The sequence below is a fragment of the Rhinolophus sinicus genome, chromosome 4, assembly GCF_057876585.1.
Source record: "Rhinolophus sinicus isolate RSI-liver-muscle chromosome 4, RSI-T2T, whole genome shotgun sequence".
NCBI classification, from domain to species: Eukaryota; Metazoa; Chordata; class Mammalia; order Chiroptera; family Rhinolophidae; genus Rhinolophus; species Rhinolophus sinicus.
The window spans coordinates 1,799,392-1,818,185 of NC_142504.1; the positions used below are offsets into that span (position 1 = coordinate 1,799,392).

Here is an 18,794-nt window from a genome sequence, read left to right on the forward strand (position 1 = left end):
ATAATGAAAGGTTGAATTTCTTTAGCAACTCAACTCAGTTTCCAAATTTATTAAATCTTGTCATTCTTATTAACCTTTCCAACATACTTTTCTCAATCTGTTAGGTTGATGCAAAAGTAATTGTGATTTAAAAGGTTAAAAATTGCAAAAACCGCAATTACTTTTGCTCCAGCCTAATAGTTTTGTTGTTTTATTTTTTAATTTCTTGATTTGAATGATTTTTAAAATATTTTTTCTTTAAATAAATAATTGAATCATTAAGTTTATAAATATGCTTCTGGTTACAGCTTTATCTTGATCCTAAAAATTTAATGAGTGATATTATTGCTATCATCATTCTCTAAATGACATATCTAAGTTTGATTTAGTCTTTTGAAAATTTCCTATGAAGAGTATTTCTAGATATTCAAAATCTTGTGTTCCTTGGTTTGATATATTAGAAAATTCCCTTGTAAAAGTTTCTGTTGAAGTGTAAGCTACATGTAGAAAAGAATATCTCCATGCGTTTTCGCAAAGTGAACACATGTGTATAATCTGTATCCAACTTAAGATACAGCACAAGACCTAGACCCCTTTCCTGGCGCTTCTCCCCTTCACGGGTAACCCTGTCCTGATTGTGAAAACATGTAGCGTTGTGCATTGTTGTAAGGCCAACTTTCTTGTAACCAAGACTCAGGCCAGGAAATAAAACCCTGACAGCTGACCCAGGGTCACGCTTCCCAACACAGCCCGTCCCACTCAGTGGGTCTGACCAGCTTGTAACCCAAGGGTGTGCCAAGACACACAGTTTGATCTTGCTCATTTGTAGTAACTTGGTATGACTTCGAAGTGTCGCAATCTATGGGTTTCCGCTCCCTTTCCTTTTCTTTACCGTCTAGCTCTTGATCCCAGGCCCTTGGACTTGGAGACGGAGCTGCCTGTAGACTTTGCTGATTGTTACAGATGATGAAGTTGGACGTGTGGCCGGAGCAGAGGCTCAGTCAGGCCCCTGCTGACTAAGCAGGGGCTGCATTGTTTGCTCTCAAGAGGCATGTCTTAACCTGGTCTTCACTCTTTTAGTGTCAGCAGTCTCGATTAATGCATTCTTTCATTCAGTGGAGATCGCTAAGGGTGATATCCTAACTCTTATCCCTTTGTTTTCATTTCCCAGCTTGAATACTTTTATAAGGAGTTGCTTTCACTATATTTTATTTGATTACCCAGAGGTACAGTTCATATAAAAAATGACAGATGAATGTTTGTTTTTTTCCTTTTCATTTATCCAGTTTTCAAGATAATTAATTGCTTCCCAGTCACCCTCTCCTCAGAGGTGAAAAATTCGGGTTTGTCTGCTTTGGGTTCTATGGTTCTGGCTTCGTTCTGACAGATGTACAATGTATCCGAAAGCTTGCTTGTGCCTGGTTATCCCGTTTGCTCCTTCAGCTCTCCCTTTTCCTGTCTTTCCTCCTTTCCCGCCAGTCCACGTTTCTCATCTGTGTTCTAGGATAATGACAACTCAAGTGTTTGAATGAAGACGCGATGAGGTCTCCTATGGAAGCCACTGTGCCCCGTAGCAGGCACACATCACTTACGGACTATTCCCTTTCCACTTAAATGAGGGATGTTAGAGACCTGAAAACTTAGCCACCTCACTGCAAGTGCTACCTGCTTAATCACTTTGCCATCCGCATTGGCTCTTAACTTACAGCTTGCAGTGTACGGGCAGAGAATACAATTATACTTTGGTCAGTCTGTGTCAACTGATAAAAAGTCAACATTGGGAGCTAATTACGTTCAAGAAGAGAAAATGGAGAGAATTTATCAGTCAAGGAAGTGTTTGAGGTGTTGTGAGCAGAGTTGTAGGTTCTACTTAACATTCTGGAGGGGACTCACGCTGGGTGTAATTGAGGCTCTGCCAAGTACTGTTGTTGATTTTCCCTGAAGTAGAAGTGAGAAGGTGTTTTTGTTTGGGTGGTGCCTTTTTTTTTGGTGACTTCTTTGTTTATAAGTACATATGGACAAAATAATCAGAATTCAAAAGGAAACAAAAATATGTGGTTTATTTTCTCATCCCTGGAAGGCTGACTCTCTCCCTTATAATCTCATTCCATCATTTCTAAAATAATTGGAAAATGAAATTCAAATAGCTGCTCTTGAAAGCAAGAACGAATTTACATCTCCATAATGGTCTGCAAGTCCCTTATTATGCTATGTATCTGTATAATTAGTTTAATTATAACAAAATCACACTTGCATTAATTATATTTTTAACCTTAATTATTTGTAATGTTAATTGTACGTTGGAATTCAAGGAATTCAATGGGTAATTGGAACACAATGGAGTTTTTAACCACTTAGAGGGCTGAGATATACCATGTTTCCCCGAAAATAAGACCAAGCTGAACCATCAGCTCTAATGAATCTTTTGGAGCAAACATTAATATAAGACCCGGTCTTATTTTACTATAATATAAAACCTGGTCTCTATAATATAATATAATATAATATATAATATAATATAATATAATATAATATAATATAATATAATATAATATAATATAATAAATATAATAAATATAATATAATATAATATAATATAATATAATATAATATAATATAATATAATAAATATAATATAATTAATATAATATAATATAATTAATATAATATAAAATATAATATAATATAATATAATATAATATAATATAATATAATATAATTAATATAATATAATATAATATAATATAATATAATATAATATAATATAAACCCAGTCTTATATAACATAGTATAAGACCGGGTCTTACATTAATTTTTGCTCCAGAAGACGCATTAGAGCCGACTGTCTGGTGAGGGCTTATTTTCCGGGGAGCACGGCACCTACTGCCCATGAAGCTGATCACGTTCTAGCAAACTGAAACACGTTGATTCAGACATTTCTTACATTAAATCCCTTTCCTGTGAGGTGTCTGTCCGCTGCCTTTCAGAAACAACATGACGTCTTGCTGTGAGACATCATGTCTCAAGAAGAGAACAGTGCTCTCGTATAATTTTTAAATTTTATGAATTCACAGCCCCAAACTTGAGAACATATCTAAAGAATTCATTTCAAAACTGACCATTACAACTGGTGTGAAGCGTCACGTGCTCCTGATATGATGACAGAGGTCATGGGCGGGAGACTGCGGGCCCTGAGCCGTATGGCGTCTGCTTGGCCAGCACAGGGTCTCCGTTCTGGAGTGGACAGCCCTGCGTCAGGACGCGCACTGCTCCCATGGTACAGTCCCACGTTCCATGCTGCCTCACTGCTGATACCATCGCGTGTTCAGGTCAACTGTTTGGGTCCTGAAAGCGTTTGCAACCCCCAGACAAAATAAATGCTAATAACAATAGCCCCAGTTTTGGCGACTCTGCCATTCACTAAGCATTACGTTATGGGCTTAGCATTCTTGATCGCTTCTATTATTGTAACAACCTTGGGAATAGGATATTCTCCTCATTTAACTAATAAGCAATGTGAGATTCAGAGGGTTAAGTGGCATACCAGAGATAGGCTTCTAGAAAGGGGCACAGGCTTTGGGTCTAATTTTCAGCTCCAAATCTCATGCTCTGGCCCTTCCCTGAATTATTTGAGAGTAAGAAAAACACACACAAAGAAACAATAATCTATAGACTTATTGCCTAAAATGTGAAAAAAGGGCGGAGCAAGACATCACGTTGTTTTTGAAAGGCAGCTGACAGATACCAGAGTGAGCATGTATTTTGCAGGAAATGCAGGTTGTCAGGGAATTAAATAATAAATAGTAGAAACACTTGGTTTAGACACTGGCTTTCTCTTCCCAGCTGAGACCAGCGTTTTTGGTGCCTGCGCCATTTCACGGTGTACAGTCGGGACAGACCTTCTCCCTGCGTTTCTTCCCCTCTGAAATGCCCAGTGTTGTAGAATTCATGTGAGCAGTAACTGTTAAGTGCTACAACCCCATCAAATCGCTATGTGTTATGGGTATAGCACGTGGGAATTTATATATAGATTACTCTGCTTCAGTTAAAGCACTACAATACCAGTAAAAAAGCTTAGCACTCATTTATTGCTTATAAAAGCCTTATCATCCTTTAGACTAACGTGAATCACAAATTAGAATAGTTTCAATCATAACCTCGCCAACTAGGAATTACTTGAAAATTTGTTTCTCTCCCATTTTACATTCAATGGCAGTTTAACAACATTAATACAGAGTGAGGAAACCAATGAGGGGAAATCCTCTCTAATCTGACATGAAAGTGATTTTTATTCTTGGAGTCCCCAGTTTTGAAAAGAGAGAATCTGTCTACGTATCTACCTGCACATAGTCGTATGCGTGCATACGTACCTGCACGGTTGCAATAACAGTACAGTTTCTCACTCGTTTCGCCCGTGTTTTGGGTCCCACGTCAGAAGTGGTTTTCAGGACCGCAGGCAGACACAACCTGCCTCGTAACCCCCGGGTTTCTGTGCCAGCGTGCGCTCGACACTTCTCTCCACATGCGTACATTGTTATTTGCATTTTCCTTTCCTGGAACCAAGTACCTCCAAGCTCTAACTGTCTTACCTGTAAAGGAAAGCGGTGCCTGTTTCCAGGTCTGGCGAGGACATGGCAGAGGGCGCAGACCGCAGAGCCCCAAACTCAGCCGTCAGCATGGACCTCAGAGGACACGCACGGGCGGTCACTGCGCGTTCGTTGTGTGTCTAGGAGACGTCAGTGTCTTCTGCATGGCGCTCCCACAGGAAGGAAGCACCGAGTGCAGGATGTGCCAAGATGCTCTTAATTGGAGACCAGGATGCCGGGTCTGTGCACACGCACCTGTCCACATTTACCTCGTGCTGCTCACACGTCGGTATCTTAGGTGTGGCCGGTGGCTTTCAGGACATCTTTTCTGACCCAACACCGACAGGTTCAATGCATAGGTGGGGCCGCGAAGGTGATCGTGTCAGGTAGAAAGTGCTTTCAGGACGTAGAGGGCCGCTGAGCTCTCGTGCGTGGTGTGCTGTGATGTGTCACTTCTTGCTGGGCCTCACCCTGTGCCCACACGTGTGTTTCTGCGCCCATATACCGTTGCGCCAGGATAATTACATCGTCTCCAGTCATCTGTTTGTGTCACTGCAGAGTGGTATCAGGAAGGCTCTGGGAGTCCCCTGGCAGAGGCTTGTCCCCAAGCATTTTGTTAATTAAGGGATGATGTGCACTGAAGGGGAATATGATAGGCAATTGCTTCCCTTCCCAGACATTTGAATACAAAAGTCCAGTTGAGGTTTCTATAAATTCAGAGTGTGTTTTTTCCTAAGGATAGTCGAGCGTAGAACCATATCTTCTTTAATAAACAGGAGAGGCTGCTGGGGGCAGGGGATGGGAAGAGCACCCGCCTGAGACACTTCTTTTCCTTTGTCCAAAGATTTTTGAATGTCAAATGCAATCTCTGACTCACAGCTTGCGTCGAGCTGTAGGAGAGTTCACATGTGAGCTTGGCGTGTTGAAATCAGGGTTCGTCCATTGTCTGAGCTCATCAGCCCTCCCTCACCAGTGACTTTTCCAACTGTGAAGCATTTGTAGACATAAACAGTTGTAAAAGCATCGAAAGATTTATAATGTTGAGCCTCCTCATTCAGTGCTGCGGTCTTCCTTTCTCTTTGCGGGTTCCTGTGAGAGTCTTGATTAAATGTGACTATATCCATGCATTTCCTGTAACTCCATGGTGCTGCAAACAGCATTTCCTTCTCTTCTGTGTTTAACTAGTTAATGTTTATAAAGGAAGCTACTTAGTGCTGTTTTTTTTTTTTTTAAAGTTGTGACCCTCCATTCTGCTGATTTCTTTTATTTGACCTAGTATTTTCTTAGTTAAATATCTCCAGTTTTCTTGGTAGGCAAGACTATTACTTCCTAATTTCTAATACTCATATCGTTTTCTTTATTATTTCAATTGGTGGAATTTACTTGATTTTCTACAATTTTTCTTAAACCTGGAGAGATGATATTTATTTATCTTTTACTCACTACTTTCTTTTTCTGAATTTTTTGTCTGGAATGAATGCTGATTTTTTTTCTGATACTTCTAAATCATGAATATCAGTTGTCTTTTTTCGTCTTTTGAACTGTCTCACTTTTCATATACTTTTTAGAAGAACACACACAGCCGTTTACACTGTTGCGATTATATAAATACTGTTCACCAGTGAGCCCTGAAATACCACGACATTCCTTCCTGCACCATTTTTTTTTGTTATTACTTGTCTTTGTTAATTTGATTTATTTTCTATGAATTAATTATATGTCCTTTTACAATCCATTCAAGCATATCAATCAGTCTCCACGCGTTTCTGGAGCCTTTTGCTGCAGCCTGTGTTTGACCCTTCTTCACATGCGCTGTCAGCTCTCTTCTGGCGTCACTTCCCACCACCACTCTGGGCTTCCCTTGGTGCCCTCTTCTACTAGATCCTCTGTTTCCCATTTCCATATCTTCCCTTTCTTGGTTTACAGTTGTTTATTTTGTTTTGTTTCTGAGAGCATCTTCTAGAAAGTTCCTTTATTTATTTATTTTTACATGTTTTTGATAGATTTGCTGGGTTGAGAATTCTAGGTTGGAAATCATGTTTTCTCAGAATTTTGAATGCATTTCTCTACTGTCTCTCCAAAGATCTTCTAGGATTTAGGGTTGATTTTGAGAAATTCAGTGCATTATAACTTGATTTTTAGAATGCTCTCTCTCTTTTTTTTTTCCTTAGAAGATTTTAGGATCTTCTCTTTGTTTCTGTGTTTTGAAATTTCATGATGATGTGCTTTGGCATGGGCCTTCTTTTTAAAAGTTTATTTTTATGCTTGGCGTTGTATGGATTGTTTTAATCTGTAAGCTTATTTCCTTTGGTGCTAAGAAGTTTTCTTGATTTTATTTTTCTTTCATAATTTTCTCCCTGTGTTTTTTCTATTATGTCTTTCTTGAGCTTCCATTATTCAATCATGGTGTCTCCTAGAGTGTCAAATGTTTTCTTCTTTTTTCAATATCTTAATCTTTTGGTTCTACTTTCTGGGAGTTTTTCTTCAACTTTACCTTCCAACTACTTATCAAGGATTCTATTTTAATCATTAAACATGATTGTATGTTTTTTTTTAAATATTTTGAAGAGCTCTTTTCACTCTCTACTTATTTGTTTTATAAAAGATGGCATCTTGTTTTTCATAAATGTAATATCTCTTATCTCTAAAAATATTGATATATTTTTCTTTAAAAATATTCTCTCGGCATTGTCTCTGCTATCTCTAACTTCTTATTTTCTATTTTGTTTCTGTTTTTGCTTATGTTGTTCATGTTGCAAACTTCCTTTGAATAACTATTGCTCCTTTGATATTCTCTCATATTTTATATTTGAGCATTAAAAACCTTAATGAAAACTCTATATGGCCAGGACTTATATAAACTCTATATTAGTTGGGTTTCACTGTGGTGTGTGATATTATTTTAATGTACTTTTGGGAGGCAGTAAAGATAAAATATATATTTAATCTCCATCTTTAATTGGATGTCTAGATTTATTAACTACAAATCCCCTTTGCATTGCCACTGTAATCCCATTTGATCATGTTGTATTCCTTTGAACCTTTCAGAAACTTGAATTGCCAGAATCAGTAGGGACACATTTTTTGAATTTCAGACGCATAAGTTTGAGGATCACCGGATCTGCATTTTTCGTCTTCAATCTTGATAATGTGTTCTGGGATTTTAGGTTCGGGTTGTTTTATTTTTGCATTATTTTTTCTCTCTCTTTAAAGAAAGACAGGCATGTGCGTCCGTGTATCATTTGTTTAGATACATGTCTATTTTAATCTGTTTCAGTACTGACCACCAACTTTTTCATTCATTTTAGTAATGCCTAACTCTAATTTTGGTAAAATTCATCTTATATTTAGTTGTTTTCCTTAAATGAAGGGTGACTGGGGTGGGGAATGTATGTTCTGATTCCTTGAACATCAGAGTGTTACTTTCAGTTGCCTTCACTTGTTCCAAACACCTTGGGTGTACAAATTATTCTTAGGTCACACATTTTTCTTGAAACCTTCTAGACAAGGCTCCATTGTCTTCTGGCAGTCGGTCTTAATTTGCTTTTTGTTCAGATATTTATGTTTTATTTTCTTCCCTCTGAATTTAACCAAAACAAACAAGAAAACAAAACCCATTAATTCTTTGTCAGGAAACATCAAGGCTTCATAGTATTTCTATTTATGCGTTTCTTTATTTTTAAAAACTAAATTCAATAAAGTAATTTTGGTTTCCTGACAGTCCTTTCTTACTTCAGCCTATTATTTCTCATCCTAGGAGACTTCCTATTTCATTTTGTTTCTGTTTTATCTCAGTATTTCTCTCCATGGACACTGAGTTTCTTACTGAGGCTGCTTCATCTTGCATTTCATGGGGCATGCCAGCACATTCCCTGAATTTTTCAGACACATACTCTCACTAAATTTTCTGGATATTGTTCCTTTTGCACGATTCACATTATTTTTAGGGTGTTGTTTTACTTGTCCTAGAAAAGGTGAGCTCTTTATCAAAGTGAATTTTATCGGCAACAGTGGTGAGTCATGTCCTCTGCCCCCATACGGCGCTGGCTGCCTACTGACTGCAGGAGTACAGCCCGGGGCCCAGTGGAGACGCCACGCTCTCCCTTCTGTCTTGGTGTCTAGTAGGCTTTTACTTCGTGCATGTTCTTTGTGTTGAGGTATCCTTGTTTCTCACCTTCACTGCCTTTCCTCCAGTTCTCGGAACCAGTGCAGAACGCAAAAGCAGTCTGTCTCAGTGGCACCCAGATGCCAAGGTCCTGTCTCCCGACCTGGCTGGGGTACGTCCTGCTTCTCAGCCAGGATTCAGGTGGTTGACTACCTGTGTGAGGGGTGGATATGAGGTTTATTTACTTTTTTAAAAAAACATATTCTCTTTTATGAATTGAATTCTTACTGTGATCCAAACAGAAGTTTTTTGATACGTTTTTAAAAACCCAGGTCCTTATAATATCTATTGAGATGCCCTCTAAGATCATTGCATTATTGTTCTGTGTGATGACTTTTTTTTTTTTTTTTTTTTAAATTCTGTGGGCATTTTAGGGAAACATGAGAGATGTAATTTTGAGCAGGAGGTTAGAGCTCTGGTTTTGCTTAATAACTTTGATGGTAAGGAATAGTGTGAATTAATGTGAGTGGAGACTCTTCTTTTTTGTTTATTTTTTCCTCAGAGATTGAGGAGTTAAAGAGAAAGGAAATGACAGAATATTTTTGGGAGCCTAGTGTCATAAATTTTGAACGAGGACATTGAAAAAAGTAGAGTCACATATGATTTTTGAGAGTGAGAAGCTCGAGTCTGGATTTCGAACACTGAAGGGCTCTTCAGCAACTGGGGATGTGGACAAGGAACCAGTGTGGGGAAATGCTGCCTTGTTTTTCTTTGTTTTTGGTGTTATATCCCATGTTATTTTCCCTGAAACACACACTTCTCTTTTAAAGGGACCAGCACACTGTGATCCATTTTCTCTTTCTTTTCTCTTCCTGGGTATAACTGGCAAAGGTAAATATGCACCTGAGATTGATGGGAATGAAGATTGGATTTTGGTGTAATTCCCTACCCTGGACATGGTAGGTGATCATCAAAGTTATTTAGGATGAAAAGTAAACATTTGGTATTATCACGTGCAATGACACGGACATACTGTGATTTCCACGGGGAATAATGGTGCCTTTTATCTTGGAGCTGGTACATCAAGAAGTATATTTTAAAGCCTCTGGGCTTTGCATGGAAACTACTTTGGTCTCAAAAATCAGTTTATTTTTAAAATTCTTTTTAATCAGATAAATATTTTTATGCTGTTGCTGTGGCATTTGGCATTCTCATTTTAAATACTTTTGAAGAGGCGATACATGCGCATGATAAAAATATTCACAGACTAGAAAGGCAGAACGATTTCCCCCTGCGCCCACTTTCCCTTATTTAGCTGTGCTCCCTTCAGACCGCACTGACTTAGCTTCTTCCCGGCCCGAGGCCTCTGCTTGAATAGTTGAGTTTATCCACTTATATTAACGGCAAGAGAAGCTATTTTATCCTTAGACTTGGCTCTGTCTCTAGTGCTGATCTGAAGGAGAATTGTGTTTGGTGAGGGGTCCTGAGAAACTGGGACTGTGCTGATGGTTTCTGGACAGTTTCCAAAAGTGGGCCTGTGTGTCCTAAATGGTGACACACCAAGGGAAAGCAACCTCCAATGGAATGTCCGAGTGACAGCAAAGTAGATGGTGAGCAGAAGCGACTGTGAGTCCTTTAAAACAGGTGTGTGGTGTATGAAGTTAATCTCTTCCTCAAATAAATTACTAGACTAGACGATGGGCAGCCGCTGTGCACAGAGGAAATCCATAATTTAATGAGCCGTTTGATGCCAGGAGTTCACAGCGTTTTCATAGTGGTCACAAAGGCAAAATCTTGGCAGTATAAAAATGTGATTGGGTATAGTTTACTATTTTGAAAGGACATTACTTCATCAGATTGGTGGCTTCTCCTGGTGCAAAGAAGGAAGTCAAAATGAATAAAAATCAAAGCTTAAGGAGTGCCCCCTAAAGGCTGACTGTTCTCTTATGTTGCATGTGCACTTGTGTTTAAATACCAGTCTGAGGTGCCTGAGAGAACTCCCCTTTATTAGATGATGGAATCCGTGCGTGTGTGTGTGCGCGCGCGCGCACGTACAGGCTTAAACCTGGAGAAGGGACTTATCCTCGCCTTCAAAGCAGGAAGCATAAACATCTTTTGGATCCATATTTAAGAAACAAAGCCCATGGCAGCAGCATATTCTCTCTGAAACCACAGTGGGCCATCAAGGAGGGGCGGCTCCCTGAAATCCAGTTACTGGTTTCCTCAGGGGTACGGGGCCCCCTCCTGACATGTGGCTCACGTCCAGGGACCCATGAGACAAGCGCACAGCGTCTGGTTTGCAGGAAGCAGTTGTGACAGCTGCCCTGCACTAACCGGATGGGAGAAGGTGGGGTGTTCGCGGGTGAACCTGCAGTGACGTGGGGACGGGCTGCAGAGCGCCAAGCAGTTTAGGGCAGATGGGTTTAAAATGCCAACTGGAAGGCAAATCAAACCATGGCCACTGAGCAGTTCTTTCTTGGCTCTTTTGAATGCCTTTGGCAGCTTACAGACTGCTGATAACACAAAGGAAATTAAATGCCTGAAGTGAAAAGTAGAACCTTGGTAAAACCTTTTCAAACATTAACATATTGGTTTTGCAAAGACCTCTCAGAGTGCTGCAGACATTTTATTTAATTTTCAGAATTTCTTATCTGTTATATCATCAAATAGGGAGGAAAGAAAAAGCTCCTCTGTGTGCATCGTGATAAAAGTCCCTTGAAGTTCATTTTGTGTCAGACCCTGACATAAAATGGAAATGCCTTCCCGAGCAGTGCTGAAGCATGAAGCACGCAGTGTTATGACGTCTTGGTTAGGCGGCGTGTTATCTCAGCGCGTGTGGAAACTGTGAAATCGAGGTGCACGTTTTCTACAACACACCAGTGTGATTGACAGTGGTTTTGACTTAGAACATACTGGTTTCATGACTCAGAGATAGGCAAGAATATTCATAACGATGGGCTCGTCTTCTTCCAGGTCAGTGAGAAGGAATTCGGTTTAGGTATTAAACCGCTGCCTCATTCCAGGCGGTCATCATCATCACCACACAGATTTTCCCAAGGCCATGCCCACTTAGCATTTCCATCGGGGTTATAACACCTTGCTGTTGAAAACCACACTGGTTTGATGACTATAGCTTTCTAAATATAGTCTAAAATCCAGAAGTATGATGCCTCCAGCTCTGTTCTTTTTTCTCAAGAATGCTTTGGCTATTCAGGGTCTTTTGTGGTTCCATACAAATTGTAGAATATTTTTTCCTATTTCTGTAAAAAAATGATATTGGGACTATGTTGAATCTGTAGATTGCTTTGGGTAGTGTGGACATTTTAACCATATTAATTGTTCCAATCCATGAACATGGAATATCTTTTCATTTATTTGTGTCTTCTTCAATTTCTTTCTTTGATGTTTTATAATTTTCAGTGTACAGGTCTTTCACCTCCTTGGTTAAATTTATTCCTAACTATTTTATTCTTTTTGATGTAATCATAAATGGGATTGTTTTCTTAATTTCTATTTCTGATACTTCTTTGTTAGTATATAGAAATGTGACTGATTTTTTATATTGATTTTGTGTCTTTCAACTTTACGGAATTCATTTATTAGTGTGAGTGTGTGTGTGTGTGTGTGTGTGTGTGTCCGTGTGTCCTATCTTTTCTTTTGTTGCTCATGCTTTTCGTGTCCTATCTAGAAGCTGTTGCTTAATCCAAGGTCAGGAATGTTTTTGCATGTGCTTTCTCCTGGGAGTTTTATAGATTTGGCTCTTACATTTAGGTCATTGATCCATTTTGAGTTGATTTTTACATTTGGAGTGAAGTGGGGGTCTCATATGTTTGGCTTACAGTGACTTGTTGTGCTCCTTTCAAACCTTTTTGTTTCTGTAAGGTTGGAAGTGAGGCTCCCTCTCTTATCCTTGGTATTAGTCATTTGAATCGTCTCTCCTTCTTCTTGGCAAGTCTTGCCAGAGGACTGCAGATGTTTTCAGTGAACCAACTTTTAGTTTTGTTGACCTCCTCTATTGTTTTTTCCTATTTTCTTTTTCATTAATTTCTGTTCTAATTTCATTTTCTTCCTTAGGATTGCTATACTGTTAGCTAATCTTTTTAAGGAGAATGGTAGGTTGTTGTGTTGAAATCCGTTTTCTTGTTGAATATAGATAGTACAGCTGTCTCTTTCTTTACGTTATTTTCCATTTAGGAAATAGGAATTTTCCTTTCTGAAGTGTTCTCAAGAGTCTTTACAACCCACACAGTTTTATCCAGGTAAAAACGCATAGAAACACATCAATGAGAAGACAATCCAATGTTAAATGTGGTCACATTTGATATTTTACAGTTTTCTGAGTATGTATTCATGTTACAATTAGGAACAAGAGGTTTCTATTCTCTTTAAGTAGATGCCATTTTGTAAACCCACACTCCACCCTCTCGTAGTGTAATCCAGAAATTAATGGCAGAAATCACTGAGGGCCGAGACCAGAAAATTTCCTTTTTATCTCTCTATTTTCCATATGTTCAATGACAGACTACACATAATTGTTATAACAAAAATCTTATTTTTAAATCTGATACTGTGTGATGGTTCAGTCATGGATTCACTAGGTGCCCATGTAAATTGTTTAGGTGGGCGCATGCCTGGCAGCTGTGAGAGCCGTTCATTGCGTGAGCCGTGTGCCAGCTACAAAGCTCTGTGCTCATGTTTTCCTTTAACACATAAGGTGACATGGCCTCAGAGTCAAGCCTGTTTCATCAGACACTTGGGTGGCTCCATGTTCATTGAACCCATGTACGCTGTTAGTTAATTGCGTTAGACAAGCTGCAGCAAACCTGTTAGTGATGAGCCAGGTTGAAGAGATGGGCGATGTTGTCTGAGAAGCTGAATTTTGCAGACTGTGCTGTCGCTTCTCTTTGCAGAGAGGACGTGGCTCTGTCTTCCGCTGGCCTGGTAGGGCTCCGTGTCGGCTACTGTCCACAGCAGGACGCGCTGGACCAATTCCTGACTGGGTGGGAGCACCTGCGTTATTACTGCAGCCTGCGCGGGATCCCAAAGCCACGCATCCCTCAGGTGAGGCCGCAGCTTCTCCAGAAAAAGGCCCCCACCCCCAGGAATCCCAACAGGCTGTCTTACCCACATGAAGGAACCACACTGTCTGATAAATGCACCTGGACGAGGTTCTCACTATGATGATTATGCTGAAATGTGTTTCTGTTGTATTTACAGGATGTGTTTTAAACAGTCTGTGTGAGGAAGTCATGTAGTAGGAGATGGGTGTGGCATGGTTTCCCCTTTGTTTGTTTCCTCCCAGTGCCTTTCACATCGCTGGCCTGATACTTTGTATTTAGGGACAGACGTCATAGACTTTGTATCCCCGGGGCGGGCAGAGGAGGGTCTGACTAGGTGAGGGCTTTGGAGATGGATTGGAAAGGACAGCCTTCTTCCTGACAACTGCCTGCCGGGCTCTTCCTGGGGGGCACAGGAGGCCGGAAGCTGCAGACTCCCCCTCATCCCTGTCTGGGGCGGGGTGCAGCAGTGAGAGGGCAAGACGCAGCTGCCATTCTCCTGCGCTGAGCGGTGGTCAGCCAAGCAGAGTTGACAGCTTTGACTGACAGCTCACGGGACGTTCCACATGGGCAGACACCAGAATGGCAGGTGCTTAAGGCATAGTTTTACCTTTTCTGCACCTCACCGCTGAGAGCCTGGGGCGCTCTCTACTTTGCAAGTTGGGATTCTGAACGAGGGGCAGACATAAGAGGCTCAGTGATACCTTTTCAGTGAGATTCTGCAGGGGATGGAGCGTCCCAGGTTTTAGAGGAGACAAAGCCGACAGCCATCGCCTTCACCACTCCACGGAAACGCATTCTCTGTGCTGCTGTGGGATGCGCCCGGCCCCCTTTCTCATTTATGCTCCGCAGCTCTGAGTGAGACGAGGGCAGACTCTCCCCACATCCCCAGAGGGGTCCTGCTCCCTCCACCACCTTCCATCTTAATGAAAAGACAGCCGTGGGCTCCCGGGAGCCCCGCTCACTGCAGTGAAGCAGCTATTGAAATCCAGCTGATCGGGGCTCAGCCTTTAACAGGTGTTTATCTTTGTCAGCTCCCTCGGTTAGTTTCTGATTAAAGAGGTGGATGCTTGGCAGGCACCGTGAGCTGGCCCCTTTCTCATCCCGGGACAATGCACCCTTTGAAACAGTTCTTGTTAATACAGTGAGGCTTGGCGCTCCCTGCCAGCCACTGCGATGGCCGCTGATACACAGCTGTCTTACAGGCTCGCTTTTCCACATCCTTCACTGAGAAAAGTAATTTTAATGGTTGCCAATTAGGAACTGGCTTCATTTCTTTCTTGAAACTGCAACTGATTTGACAGACAGGATTGCTCAGAGGCCTCTAACATTTCAGCACGTGTTTCCAGAGACGTTGACTCCCTCCTGGCAAACCCTCTCCTGTAAATCTTAGAAATATTGAAATATGGAATATTTGAAATAGGTGTATCATCCTAATGTGCTTAGCATTGGTGATCAGAGGATTATTACAAAATTCCAGAAGACGACAGTTCTAGCCAGCGTTTCAGTTGTCATTCTGGGCCAGGCACCATTCTGAGTTTCACAGCAAACACCTGAGGGAGATCAGATGCTTATTACCTGCCTGACGAATGGGGAGCTGAGGCCCAGGTGGGACAGGGGACCTCCCAGGTCACAGGCCTGAGATGTGCTGGGTCTTGTTTGGAAATTGCACAAAGCTCTCCAGGTCCATGTTCTGAGTGATGCTTGGTATGTTCAGGCCACAGCTGATCAGATGGCTCAGTCTTATTTTCCATGTCCCTTTGGTGGCCAAAGAAAGGGGATGGCGGGGGGTTATGGCGGGGCTCGTCTGCCGGGAGCTCCTCTGCCCCTTCCTCAGGGCTGGTGTCAGGCCCCAGCTGTGCACCTCACCTCCAGCCCTCAGGCTGTGTAGACACAGCTGGGATTTCCTGGCGTGCCTGCTGCCCACACCGGCTCTCTTCTCCAGGCGGCTGTCTGCTTTCATTGTGCCAGGGCAGCCACCAGCGTCCCCTCTGATTCTAGCGGAGGCCCCGTGAGCTGGCCGCACCTCCTCCCACCCTGAGAGGCCCCGCCTGGGACTGGGCCGTCTGCGCTCCAGGTCCCAGCTGGCCTTTGCTCATTTCTGTGTGTGGTCCTGTGGCTCCTTCCCCCACCCTTTGCTTACATAAGAGAAAGACGCCTCTCTTCATTCAGCTTGAATGGAAGCTTGCCCAGTTGGTGTAAGGATTTCAGTTTTCCCCCATCGTCCACACTATGTACTGTTGTGCAGTGTCCATATTTGAGCCTGAATTCATTAACCTGGTAAAAAAAAGTGTATTATGTTATAACCAAATGACTTAGCACACAGGGCGGCATGTCCTGCAGCACTGGAGACACATGTAAGAGTTTCCGACTGTCCTACCAGAGTCACCACCCTGCGATGCCTGTGGGTGGGGCCTGGGACGTCTGCATTCGGTTTCCTCTGGTCTGGGCAGGGGGAGCCCTCAGCGCCTGCCGGGAACCTGGCTGCGTCCTGCCCCTTCTGTCTCCTGTGCAGACGGGACTTTTATCCTCAGTGTTTCGTCCTGTCACTTTTGTTAGAAGGAGCTAGAAGCTTTGAGAAAGGAGGAATGGGTGTCAGGAGGAAACAGAGGGAGGGTCATAAGAGGGACGTTTCTGTCTTAAATTTTGGGCTCCTTTTTCCTACCTAACACCTGATTTTGAACTTCAATCTCATAGAAAATTTCCACGTGTCCATCACATGTGCTAGTGGAAACATTGTGGCTTTAGAATCAAACAGATGGATATATGAGTCTCTGCACCACTTATTTTGGTTCAAACAAAATTTACGAAGGTCTGTTCTGTGTAGAGATGATTAAGCCCTGGGCACAGAAAGATGAGTGGTCCCAGACTCTGGCCTTAAGTGTAAGTGTAGTGCAATTTCTAGAACTTTATGGGAGAAAAATACCTAAAAGCAGAGAGAGGTTCCATTAAAATATCTAAAAGCAGAGAGAAGTCTCCATTTTGGGGCCTGGACAGTATTTTTCCAACCATAATTGGTTTGCCATTATTTTGACAAGAGTCCTGAGTGCAGGAAAGACCAACAAAATACTTGTTATTTGACCATTTTCGGTTACTTTCTGAAAACATGACATTCAGACAGCCTTAGATAAAACCAATAGATTTGTTCCTGTGTATTCTGAGCTCTTTCCTGTCGGTAACCAGTCCAAGATTGGCGGGCTGCACCATTTAACCTGTTGTGAAATTGGGAAAACATGGTATATGCTCCCTGGTTTCACAAGTAAAGCTATAATAACCTGGCGGGTTTATTCACAAGTTCTCTTCTTATCCTGAAGGCCTTCCGGCGGCACCTGGCACTTCAGTGGTCATTTTAGGTCATTTTTCTGTGTATCGGCTTTCATTTACTTATTACCAGTCTTTGAATGAGGTGGATGGCAGTGAAATAAACATTTCTTTCCAATACACACACATTCTATTTTCAGTCATTTGTTTGTAATTTTTATGGACAGATGTCGTTTTGCCAGTGTATCACTTTTGCTGGCCCCACCGCTACTTGCACTGGCCCTTCCAGGAAGCGTAAGCCTCCTGAGAGTCTGTCGTTTCTTCCAGAAAGCCTCCCTGGCCCCCTCCCCTCATCGCCCAGGGGCCTGTGCACCCGTGGACGGCTCTCACACTTCCGGAAGGCCCTTTCTGAGGAAAACAATGGCCACAGCCTGTCATCTCTCTAATTGTCGCGATGCCAGTGCTGTGTCTCCATCTGTCATGCGGCACTGCCATTAATACTTTTGTTCCTTTACTTGTTTTGAAGCGAATGTTTGTTTGAACAATTTTCTAATTTATTTCAGTACAGTTTTGTTCAGTGCATGTTAATTGAAACAACTGGATAGAATGGAGCCATGAGGACAATGGTTCATATAAAGCCGTCTGGGAGCGGGCAGTGTGGTGTTTCCAGTGAGGACACACTGCTGACCACAGGGTGGGTTCCCCAGCAGGCGGCAGGGCCCAGCTCTGGCTTCACGGCTTGGGGGCTTGGCCTGCGCCCTTCCTGGACGTACGTGACTTGACAACAGATCCATCCTTCAGCTTCTTCGCTCTGTCTGTTACCCTGAGGACGCAACTAAAGCGACAGAGAGGTTTATGTTGAGAGTTTTCATTGGAAACTTAAATATGATCCTAATATTTTTAGAAGTTCTTTCTATTTCATCATTGTCACTGTTATTGTTGTTATTTCAACTTTTATTCATTTATAATATTTATATGCACTAGTTTAATGCTATGTTTTATTTAGTTATTTAGGACATGCAGTTATTAGCCCATTTTCTTGGAGTTTGTCCTTCTAAGCTTGAAGTAAGATACGACCCTGAATGGTTTGATCACAAGACAGTATCTAAAAAACAATTCTCCATTAGTCTCTCTATGGTCACAAGAGTCAGAGAAAATGGTTTTTAGAATTTTAAGTCACGCTGAGCTGGAAACAAAGTTGTTGCATGACGAGGCCCCAGACGATCATCCCCGTCCAGAGACAGAGGCAGGCGCTGGCGAACGGCAGCAGGACGCGAATGCAGTGCCGAGTGCGAGGGCTGCACAGACACCAGGCCCCGTGTGCGGCTCAGCTGCTTCTGCTGAGGAGAGAGAAGGAAATGAGCGAGGGCGCCCGTGGGAAGCGATGACAGGTGTTGGAGGGAAAGAAGCTGTGGACATGCGACGTGCTTGGGCGTCAGCTGTCCTGGGGCTGAGGGGCTGTGTGCTGACGTGCAGTCACCGTCCTACATCCCCAGCAGCTATAAATAAGAGACAGCCGGTCTTCTCACCCCACCCCGGGTGCCGTAGGAACCAAACTCTGAGTGGACCGACTCGGGCGCCTCTCGGGGGGAAGGGAGGCTTTCTCTCCTGTAGAACACTGAACCCTCACAGCTCTCTGCTCCCCTGAAGCGCCCTCGCTCTGGTTTTATGCCCAGGCTGCACTGCGGCCGGCCTGCCCTGCTCACCTCAGTGTGGACACACATCTGTCTGTCCCCTACCCAGGCTCCAGACGGGAGAGTCCTGGCTGGCACTCTGATGGCTCACTGGCACAGAAAGCCCAGCTTG

The 18,794-nt window shown here is 42.4% G+C and overlaps 1 protein-coding gene across 2 annotated transcripts in view; it reads left to right on the forward strand.

Annotated features, from left to right (window-relative positions):
• Nucleotides 1-18,794, forward strand: part of ABCA13 (ATP binding cassette subfamily A member 13) — a 195,550-nt gene that overhangs the window by 151,752 nt on the left and 25,004 nt on the right. For both annotated transcript variants that reach the window (XM_088797636.1, XM_074341068.2), the window contains one exon: nt 13,581-13,731. In XM_088797636.1, coding sequence (XP_088653762.1) covers nt 13,581-13,731 — 151 coding nt within the window. The remainder of the gene's footprint in view (nt 1-13,580; nt 13,732-18,794) is intronic.